A 12300-nucleotide genomic window follows, 5' to 3' on the forward strand; every position below is an offset into this window, starting at 1 on the left:
CGTAATAATACAATGCTTTATATTTTTTTTTATCAGGTTTATTAATTATGATTAAGTTAATATTTTATAATTTAAAAACTTTATTTCATCGGATACTCTAGGAGCTAGTTAAATGAATAGCTATAACCTGATAAAATTATTTACGGTTTGAGCCTATGTAGTATAATCTTTTAGGTGGATCTGTTACCTGTCTCAGTAAGTCAGTGGTATCCTATTTGATAATATTAAAAGTATCTTCTTGTTCTATCATTTTTTTAATAAAAATAAAATAATTATTTTATAATCTAAAAATTTTGCTTTGTCAAGTACATTCCAAAATTAGGAAAAGAAAATTGGGGTTAAACAATGGAATAAATCATGATCTATCATATTTTATTATGTTTCATTCTAATTTTTACAAACCAAATAATAGAGCAACTTCCCCTTCCACTATATTCCTGTTCATTTCATCCTTTGTCACCAATCCAAACATACCTAAGCACACCTCAAATTAGGATATAGAAAAATACATTAATATATCAATTTTAATATTATATATAGGTAAATTGGTCAACAAAATAAATGTAAAACTTAAATTAAGATATATTTTGCCAATTATATTTCAAAATAAATAGCATCATTATATATAAGGATAAAATATGTTTAGATTTCTTATAAAATTTGAAAAATATTTATTTGATTTTCATAAAAAATTTCACATTAAGTTAGTTCCTATAAAAATGAAAGATATTTTTATTAATCATCGATGGTATCTTCATTAGATGGTAATCCGATGTGCCTAATAAACTTACATGTGTAATTAGATAACAAATAAATTAAATAAATGGTGGTGATTAAACCCCACAAAATGAATCAAACAAACTCTGACGGTTAAATACCTCAAAAATTTATATTTTTTCATCACTTTCTGGACAGTTTTCTCTCACTATCTAGTGAGATTAAGGGGAAGATTAGTCAAGTCAAGGGATCGTCTAACGAAATTACCATTAAGGATCAACAAAAATGTTTTATTTTCATAATGATCAAATTAATATAAAAAAGTTATGAAAACAAAATTAATACTTTTCAAATTTCATAGGATCCCAAACACATTTTGTGGTATATATAATATTATGGTATAAAAAATATTATCTTTTATTTTAGTCCAATTGAATTTTGGTCCTAACATATCATTTAAGATACCATCAATAAATTATCTAATTAATTAAAATAATGAAATAAATAAGTTTAGGGGAAATTGTGAATTTTCAAAATTATGAATTAAAATGTCTCTGTTTTAAAATAGAAGAACAACATACCAAGGTAAAATAGGATGTCAAAATTGTATTTTAGCCTTCTCTTTTATGTAAAACTAATAAAACTTTATTCATATGTTAAATTTTTATTATTATAATAATAATAATAATAATAATAATGTTATATTTTTCTCTTTTTATGTTTTGTTCCTTATTTTTTTTATCTTTTTTCATATCTATAATTTATTAAAAAAATATTCATAGATTTTTTAATAAATGATCATTTTGGTCCTTGAATATGTAAAACAATGATAATTTAATCTTTTAAAAAATGAAATTTTCGATTTAGTCCCTAAACGTGTAAAAAAAAATGTAACAATTTTATGATATTGTTAAATTTGTGAAACCATTCTGTCATTAAATTATAATATTCAAGAACTAATTTCAAATTAAATTATAAAATGTAGATACTAATTTATCATTAAATTGTATGAGACAAAATTGACTCTCTTTTTACCCATTCAAGCATAAATCAAAATTTTTAATTTTTATTCTTTGAAGACTAGTTGTATTGTCATTGGTTTCTCTAGTTTCAGCCCCAAGCCCGACAACAACATGTTCTTTAGCAACCTCTTCTAATAAAGAGAACAAAATTAAGGAATGTGTCTTGTCCTCTTGTTTAATGAGAATCTAACCCTTGAGATTATTGGATTTTTTAAATAAAGATGTTTAGACTCTATTCTTTCAACAAATCCCACAATTTGATGTTCCAGAGATTAAAACAGTTATTCCCATTGTATTTCTAGAACTTGATAGTCTCAAACATCTTCTTGGATGATTAGCACATTTTCGTAATGTTTTCAATGGGTTTCTTGAGGATCACTTGATCAAATCATGAAGAATATGTGTTAAAATGTTTCTCTTAAAAAATGCTTAAAAAAATAGTTTGTTTTACTTTCCATTTCTTTTCTAATCACATCTCATAGAGGGTCAAAGACCCCTATTTATAAAGTCTGCGGAAGTAACAGTTAAGTTTCATCTCCACTATATAAAGAGAAGAAGTTCAAGCCAAACTTCTAGTAAAAGATGACAACACTATAGAGCTTGAGCCTTGAAGGATGCACCAATTAAAATTTTGAAACAGCTCGACTGCACATTGTGCATAGGTAATTAATTGGTTGCAGATTGAGACTTTGGAGCTCAACTACCCATTATCCTTGCTTTTGTTAGGTATTTGAAGAAAAAAAAACTTTACCTCATTCATTTGTTGACATTTGAACATGTCGTTTTTACAATTTTACTCTCCATAGCCATAAGTAACCCGATCACAAATTTATGTAGCATACATGAAGTTGGAAAATGAAAAAGAAAAGGTTGCTTTGTTCTTCTATGGGACTAGGAAAAAGCTTTTTTTCGAGGGGTAGAGTTCTTGCAAAATATTGTCATGTAAGATATGGCCATTAGTTTCCATTTATGTCTGCTTTTGTGGAGCGGTGACATAAGGAAACTAGTAGTTTCCATTTGTCGATAGGAAAAATGACTATCACCTTGGATGATGTGGCATCGTTGCTGCATCTACCCATTACAAGTGTGTTCCATAGCTTTGAGCCTCTTCATATAGATGATGCCGTCTTCCTCTTAGTCGAATTGCTTAAAGTGAGCTCTGAAGAGGCAAGAGCTGAGACAGTACAATGTCATGGGGTATATCAAAGCAAATGTGACATAACATAGTAGACTGTAGCAACTAGAACGTATTTGTTGTGTCTTCTTGGTTGCACACTGTTTGCTAACAATAGTATCACACACGTTCATGTGATATTCTTGAACTCATTTCGTGACTTGACTCAAAGTGGAAGCTACGCATGTGGAGTTACGACATTGGTACATATGCATGAGAATTTGAATGATGTGTCAAAGAGCACAACCAAACAACTTGCAGGATATATCACATTTTTACAGGTAATTTGATTTTTTTTTTATAATTTATTTTTAGTTGTTTACTTTTTATATTGAGAATTATGTTGAATTTATTTGTTTTTAAAATATGTGCAGTGTTGGATCTACGAACACTTTCCTTCTATTGGTTCTGCTATTGTTGCTGAGGATTATAATGAGAGAAAATCACGTGCCTGTCGTTGGAAGTCTGAGAAGGCATTACCAGTATTGATGTATCTTAAGCGTTTGGATAAATTGACATTGATGTTGTGTACTGGATTTCGTACGGTGACCATCGTGCATTCAGAGAGTTTGAGATTATCTCTTTATTTTTCGGACATATCAGATAAGGTCTATCTATTGTCATACATCGACCGGATAGGGTTGTACGACAATTTGGGTATGTGCAGTCCATTCCTCCACACTCTGTAGCTCCTTGTCTATGTATAAAAGGCATTGATGATAAATTGATTTAGTTTTCTGAATACATTGCATCGGTGGGTCAGATATGCGTAGCGCTCGCACAACGTTCATCAGACTACATGGAAGTCCAACTAATGACTTTGTCAAAAATATCCAGCACACAATTGACTTTGTCATATCAGTAACAATGATCTTCTCATCCTTAATCAGTCAACTAACATATGGATGTCCAACTAATGACTTCGCCAATTTATGATTGTGACTTCCACAAATTAACTTCATCATCCATCATTCGCCTCCCACAACTGGTTTCTAACGCAACTTAAAGGATCACCCACATTTTATACTGTCATTACATGTTTTTACCAAATTTTTCTTCTTGGTTCTATACTGATCACTCATTTTCCAACCAATTAAAACAAATGAGGTCTTTCCTCTAATACCATTATTTATGTCTGACCTCATAATTGCTGCCACAAATCCAATATCATAAACAACAGATCGAGTCCAATGCAGAACATCATCACAGGTAACAAACACCTACAATGCAATCCACACAACTTTAGTCTTCAAGGAACATTCATTTAATTACTTTAATAACAATAAATCATATTAATACCTGAGAAGTATTGAACGCATTAGAACAATCAACATGTACTAGATTCACACCAGCTTCGTCTTCATTTTGGTCATTCATATCAACTTCTTCAGATATTATACTATCATACATCCACTGATCTTCGTCCATCTTAACAAATCATTCAAAAATTTCAATAACAAACAAAAAACCCTTAACCACACTATAATTATACTATCATATAATTTTTGCATTTTTTACTGCATTTATTAATATAATATATTAAATTAAAAACAAAAAAAATAATTTTATGTATAAATTCTTTTCACATTAATATCATTTCAAGTTATACAAACTACAACTTTTAAATGAATATTCAAACTACATCTATTTAAAAGTTTTTTAATTAACAATCCTATTTTTTTTCTAATTAAACAAAAAAATAATTTTATAAAAATAACAAATAAATTTAAAACAAAATTACAGATCCGTAAGAAGCATACAGATTAATAATCTGTAAGTTTCATACGGATTGTTAATCTGTATGCTTCTTACAGATTGTCAATCCGTAAATTTTTTATGGATCACCAATCCATAAATTATATAAAACTTAAGAATTATCAATCCGTAAATTTTATATAACTTATGAATTATCAATATGTAAGTATTACACGAAAATAAATCAAATCAACAACTTATCTCCACTGTTAATGGCCAAATCAACCAACGACACAACCATAACTTGCCGACGAACCACCATAAACAATGCACCTCGACTAAAGAGGACACAAGAACGAATGAAAAACTCTCAAGAAACACCTCTCACGAGAATGACGATGAAGGAAAAATAAAAATAAAAACAAAATCGCGTGAACAAAAGTGAAGAAGGAAAACACTACTTATAACAGAGGGATATAATGGGGATTTTTAAAAATTATTGGGTGTACCAGCAAATCTGCAATGTCCAACGCAACTCCCTGAATAACATTAGAAATTAAAAACAGTCAATTATTAAACTATTTCCTCTTCTGTTCTTGTTACTCTATGAAACGCATGTGTATAACTTTCAACCTACATCACATTTCATCAATAGTATTATAACAACTGTCCAGCCACCATTCTAAACTTCCAAGTGTCTTCATTCTATGCAATGTTCAGTTTTCTCTCTCTTTGTATTTTACCTTTTTTTAACGAAAAAATGACTCACGGAAATGGGACTCTGCTGGGTTGTTTCCGGTGCTTTTGCACAGGCGTTCTAGTTTCACTAAAAACAATCCAGAATCTAGAAAAAGTAAAAAAAGCTCAATGTTGAATCAACTATACAAGGACAATTTGTGTGTGCAAGTTCACGAGGCCGATTGCATTCCCCTGTTCATTAATTCCTACAAAGTGAAGACACAGAGTTAGTTGCATATGGAAGATGACAACATTAACATTAATCTTAGTCATTCCTTTCATCTCAAAAGCTGTTATTGTTAATTAGTGTTACCTGTTGGGTGGCCATAACTAATAGGCGCTCTTTCTCCTTCTTCTTGCGTCTGCATTCTCCACACCAGCTAGAAAAATCTTTCCGATATTTCTTCAACTCTCTAAAAGCCGAACTGCATGACAACATGAAGGTTGATGCATGTGTAATTGACCATAACTATGATTATATTTTGCAATCTAAAGCCACAAGGGGATATGTATGGAAAATTTTGTGCTTCATGCTATGTGAATTTCTTCAAGTAGTAAAAAAAAGTGATGTAAATACCTTCTACACCAGATAATTAAATTCATCCGATTCCCAGATGTAGTAGGTCTAGCGCCATGCCGGTGACGACCAGGATGAAGAATTGCATGTCCTGGAACATGGGGATAATCAAAGATCTCCTGCAAAGATATGTTCAGAGTTATTTATTTAACAAAGTAAATGTCTATATGAAATTCATATACTTATTACTAATGCAATAATTTTTTGTCAATATAATGTTCTAATATTGCCATAATGCTATTCAATTTCAGTAAGAATAATATGAAATGTACAACTCAGAAATTTATAACGTATTTGTCCATTAATGTACTTAGGAAATAAATAGTGTGTTAGGATCTAATTGCAAGGCCTGAGACTTGAGTCTAACATTAGAAGCATGAGATTTTGGTATGGGATTTATAAGGCCTTGGGTTCTCCAACTTTAACAGCTAGCTGTGACTTGGTTCGAGTATAATTTTTTCAGCTTTTAGGAACAAGGGATAGGGATGGGACAACCATCCGGAACACTGAAATGGTATGAATAATCAACAAGCGGCATAGCTATTTTCTCTTTTAAGTTTAAGACATAATTCAGATATATGCTGGAGATCAATGTAGTTTGATATAAATTATTCAGCATAAATGTAGTAAACATACCCCTGGTTGGATATCTGAATTTACATGTTCATCACATCGAACACCCCTGAAGAACAGTTCTCCACCAGAAAATTCATTTCCCAAGCAAATATTTAAGGTGACTTCTGCATCATCCACATGGAAGCCTGCAAAAATATGGCTCTTTAGATTTCAACAAAAGCATATAAAGCTAATTTGTTGGGAGAGAGGTACACAGAAAGACGGGCAGCAAAGAAATTAAATCAAGATACACTCATACTATACAAAATATGTAAGCATCAAAGGTAAGCAATACAAGAAGGAAAAAGATCCTAGCGTAGAATTGAATTCATGAGAGAAAAGTATCTAATGCTCATGATTTGTGATGGAATAACGAGAAAGGCAACAAGAGATAAAATTTAAAGTAAAAGAATAGATACATTTAAATTTAACCCAAGAAAAGCCAAAATAACCAAAGTATCATTGATAGTTAGTGAACCTGAATTACTGGAGTCTCCATAAAAAACTACAGTGAACTTCAGTTATTTTAGATGGAGGATTTGGGAGGGAAATAAGGAAGGAGGGGGATTAATTAAAAACTCTCAAATTAGAGAATACATACTTGCAATGAAAAACTTACCCTCCCAACCCTTTCCCCCCAAAACCATCCATCCCAAAAATCCTAAGGGGGGAGATCAGGTATCCTACTACAAAGAAATAAAAAAACAAAACAGGCGTATAAGGCATTGAGGCTACAAAATATATAACAACTGAATATATCAGTATTTCAGACAATCTGAAAAATCTAACACAATTCTATTTTCTTATCCTTTTGTCATGGTCAAATAATAGACCAAAATCTGCACGATAATAGGTAAATGTGTATACCATAAAAAGAATGATTAAAGTAGATTAATATAAAACCATAAATAGATATGCTTGAAACATTAAACTCCATTTAGGTTCAAAATATTTTTTACAGATTCCAGCCAATTGCATATCCACAATACGATGACCTTAGTTTGAGAAACCTACCAAGTTCCACATCCCGATTGATTCCATATTCAACAACAAACCCGTGATGGGAGTCCAGCGAGGTTCCACCAATTTCAGTGTAGAAAACTATAGAAATTCAAATTGCAAAAGTTAGTCCACATCACTATATTAGTTTCTTCATCTCAGTCGTAATTTTCTAATCCATTCTCATTACGAAAAATAAAAAATAACCTCGAGATATGGGACTTATGAAATCATTCATCAATCTCTCGAGCATGGATTCCATGCCAAAATCATCAAGAACGGCACCATATTGATTCATTATATTTGGTCGCATGATTCTGAACTTGGTGTCATGAACCCATCTTTCAAAATTATCCACCTAAGTGATCAGAACTTGATAAGAACATAAAACACTAATATAGAACAGATAAAAAGATATATGAATGAAAAGGAAAAGAAAGAAATGTGATACCTCAGACATCAGCATCTCACAAAATTGGGGTTGAAGCATTTCAAATGTATAAAGTCCTTTACGAGGTTCAGCCATTATACTTCTAAAACTTGCTTCTGAATTTTCTTCAACTGCTCTGAGAAATGAGGGTGTGAAAAATTTCTCAGCATCCATACTATATATCTGCTTACATAGCGGCTACAAACGACAGTGAATAAGCGGGTAAGATTGAGCATGTTCAGAACATGCACGCTACATACAGAAACGAGACAGGACAACTGTTCTCGGTTCAGAAAGTTCTAATGTTAACATGTGCTAATTCCAAATTCTCATAGATAAGTACCAAATAAAATATGCCACCCATTAGAAGTAAGAAAAATTATCCCATCAACAACATTTCTCCCAATTTCCAAAAGAATCACAAAATCAATCCATCAAAATATTCAATTTACAAATGAACAAAACTGCAAATGTGACATTCAGTTGAAAACTTACTGGATAGTTCAGCATGATCCTGTGCCTGTATTCCTTGTGTTTTTGAATCTGTTCAATCCAACATAGAATAACTAAAACTCAAAAGAGTGACCAACAAAACCAATCGAAAAACCAGGAAAAAAGAAAATAAACATATATTTACTGTCATACTAAGTAAAACTTGCTATCAACAATACAACAAACACTGCTCATTTATCTCACCTTCTTAGGTTAACAAGTAATTTTTAATACAAGTAACCAAATAACATGTTATGACATTTTTCTATGACAATTGCAGACAGAAATCCATGTCATTCAGACTCCAACGCTTGAGAATATTAAGCTTCCATAAAACCCACTAACATACATAGCAGATGTATCATTATCAAAATAGGCACAACCAAGTACTTCCAAGCTCCAACAGACGAAAAACATGTAAATGAAAGATAAGATTGGCATTATTCCAAAGAACTAAGAAGACAAGACTAACAACATAAATGATTTGGAACCATATCTTCAATAAAAGATCAACTTTTTAATTAAACAGACATCACCATCTTCAGAACATGCATCCCTCCATTCAGCAGTCAAAAAGTACAGAATCATCCAAATCGCTTGCTATCAATTAAGGGAGATAAAATGAAGGGTAAAAGGAGAAAGTATTTGTTGTGAAAATCATAGGGAAACATAAAAAAAAGTCAAGAGCAGTGCAATCTTTTGCATCCCAATAAAGACATTTCTCCTTTTAGTTCCTTAACCAACCCTAAGGACACCGGTTAGCATTTGCCTAAAATGAAACACAATTCACATTCCTACTTTTCCCAATTTTCAAAAACATCAAAATGTTCCCAAAATCCTCGCCAAACCAATCAACAGTGCAGGCAAGGCAGCACAACAGGGCACCACAAACGCGTCGTTATTGATTAAGGGCAACATCAAAATCAATTTTTTATTCAAGAAAACGAAAAAGTTCCACGGCTTTGAAACCCCAACACCCATCGGGGCCCTTTCAGCCCACTATTATTTTTCAAACACAGTTAAGTCAACAGAAGAAGAAAAAACCGCAAAACTCCAAAATTACAGTGACACACCCACCCGAATGCGCTCACTCTCGGGCAAATAGCGAAGCAGAATGTTCCTCATATACTGAACCTTAACCTCACGTGAGAGGTTCAACATGTGAGGAGGCAAATACTGCTCCAGAGAGCTGAACACAAGAGGGTTGAACTCCAATTGAAGGTCCTCATAGCTTTCGGACTTGTGATCTTTCTGAGGGTTTATGCAGAGCCTGTTGGAACCTCCCACTTCCACGTGTCCATTGGAGGAGCCTCGAACTTGTTCTGGGGCAATTCGCACCCACTTGCCATTCTGGTTCTGAGACATGATGTTTTGTTTTCACAGAGTGAAGGAATAAAATAAAACAGAGAAGGGTGGTTGTTGTGAATTCTTCTCAGAACAGAACTTGGAATTCTCAGATGTTGAAAGAGAAAAGGGTTGAGGTTGAGGGTGGTATAAGTAAGCCTCAGTACCGTTCAATTCATGTCTCTGGTCTTTGTGGGTTTCTGAATCAATCTTATTGGTTTTTTCCTTATACTAAACTTTAATTTTTTTCTCTCTCGATAGTCTTTGTGCATTTATTTATTTATTTTCTTCTTCTATCATATTGTCTATATTCTTCTTTCTTTTGATATTTATTTAACCTGTCTATAATTTATTTATTATGAAATGTTTACTTTAAAAACTTTACTTAAGTGAAAATAATGGTCTTCTTGTACTAATTTTTTTTTCAACCATCACTTTAAACATAAAAAATATTAATTACATATTCTTTTAAACACATTTTTTTATTATTGGTCAAAATTTATTAAAAATCACAAATATAATAAGTCTCACAATTCATTTAATAATTCTCTCATAATTTTATATTTTTCAATAAAGTTAAGGGTGAGTTAAATAATATGTTATTAGCTTAAGAAAGAAATAACATGTTAAATAATACGTTAGCCTAAGAAACCAATAATATAAGGGTGTATCTGAAAAGAATAAAGAATGAAAGGAAAAAAATATGTATAGGGGTGGTTTTCCCATTATTTGGTTGGAGAGAAAATAGAAGGAAACCAAAGAGAGTCATTGACATTTAGAAGAAAAAAATTATTTCCTTTCATTTTTCTTTCAATTTAAATTTTAAAGTTTTATTTTCTCTCTTATTTTCTTTCCCCTTCACCAAACATAGGGTAAGAAAGTCATATTAAAAATATTATTATACTGCTTTTATAACTAATTATATTTACAATCAGTTTTTAAAAATATTATTATTTTAAAAAATTAAGTTGTCTCCAGCATAACAATGGAAAAATTGAATAGAATGTGCAAGTTATAAACTTTCTAATACATGTTTTCAAATCCTATGAATAAATAAAAAAGTTAAAGAGATAATTCTTTAGTTTTTTATATTCTTTTAAATATTCAATTATTTAAATTGATTATTGAGTTTTTTTTAGTTAAAATATTATAATTCGTTAGTAGAGTTTTCTTTATGATTTAAAATCATTTTGAAAATATTAAATCGATATAATTTCATATTATTATATAAAAAATAGTTCTATTTATATGATATACTACAATAAATGAATGCATTAAAAATCATAATAAACGTGCATTTAAAATTCACTTCTATTAAATATCCTACTAATTAATAATATTTATTAAATAACAACAACAACAACGCGGCTACATGGATCAACTTCCGCCATAATGTTCTATCAAGTACCATACTTCTATCCAAACCATTAATTTCGAGATCCTTTTTTATAACCTCTCTTATAGTCTTTTTGGGTTTTCCTCTGCCTCGAATTGTTTGTTTTCTCTCCATCTGGTCTACTCTCCTCACTACAGAGTCTACCGGTATTCTCTCTACATGCCCAAACCACCTAAGTCTATTTTCCACCATCTTCTCTACAATAGGCGCTACTCCAACCCTCTCTCTAATAGCTTCGTTTCTAATTTTATCCTGTCGAGTCTTACCACACATCCACCGCAACATCCTCATCTCCGCTACACCTACTTTATTCTCATGTTGGCTCTTGACCGCCCAACATTCTGTTCCGTACAAAATCGCCGGTCTTACCGCAGTCCGATAAAACTTTCCCTTTAGCTTGATCGGTATCTTTGCATCACATAACACCCCCGATTTTCTCCATTTCATCCATCCTGCTTGAATGCGATGATTCACATCCCCTTCAATTTCCCCATCATCCTGTATTACAGACCCAAGATATTTAAACCGTGTGACTTGAGGGATAATATGGTCTCCTATTTTCACCTCTGAGTTAGAAACCCTCCTTCTTTTGTTGAACTTAAAAATAAAATAAAATAAAATAACTAAACGAAAATTATCTAATGTACCCTTATTTTGGGAAGAAAAAAGTGTGTGAAAACTTTCTTATTTTGTATTACAAAAGATGTAAGTTTTAAATATTTTATGAATTTAAGATAAGTGCTGATTCTAATAAATTTGGATGCATTATTTACGAGTTGTTAAACTAATTTTACAACCAGTGCGCGGAGTGGCTAGCGACGCAAGGGTCTTCGTCGGATTTGGGCTTCGAGATTTTGGAATCTAGTCCAGTTCAGATAAAGCAGCTCCTCATCGTTGATGCTTCAAAGACCTCCTTTTCTAGGAGTTTCTTTTTATTGTCTCAATCATAAAAAGAAAAACTATTTTTGTTACAAAATATAGGTTTTCGAGGTGTCAAAATGGGTCTTCGATCCACAAACATTAGCCCACCAAAGGTTGAGAGTTAAAACTCGGTCAACGTGACTCACTCGGTAAACATTACATTAACACAAAATGATTTTA

At 31.6% G+C, this 12300-nt stretch overlaps 1 protein-coding gene across 1 annotated transcript; it reads right to left on the bottom strand.

Annotated features, from left to right (window-relative positions):
* Nucleotides 1-5126: 5126 nt before the first annotated feature.
* LOC114401728 (uncharacterized PKHD-type hydroxylase At1g22950-like) lies at nt 5127-10024 on the bottom strand. Its single transcript, XM_028364308.1, has 9 exons — nt 9537-10024; nt 8463-8510; nt 7989-8165; nt 7745-7895; nt 7553-7639; nt 6560-6684; nt 5924-6042; nt 5660-5771; nt 5127-5552 (listed from the first exon to the last, which is right to left on the bottom strand). Exons 1-9 carry the CDS (start codon nt 9822-9824, stop codon nt 5517-5519), a joined length of 1143 nt encoding a protein of 380 aa, XP_028220109.1. The 5' UTR covers nt 9825-10024; the 3' UTR covers nt 5127-5516.
* Between the last annotated feature and the right edge of the window lie 2276 nt (nt 10025-12300).

Source organism: Glycine soja, chromosome 20, assembly GCF_004193775.1.
Source record: "Glycine soja cultivar W05 chromosome 20, ASM419377v2, whole genome shotgun sequence".
Lineage (NCBI taxonomy): Eukaryota > Viridiplantae > Streptophyta > Magnoliopsida > Fabales > Fabaceae > Glycine > Glycine soja.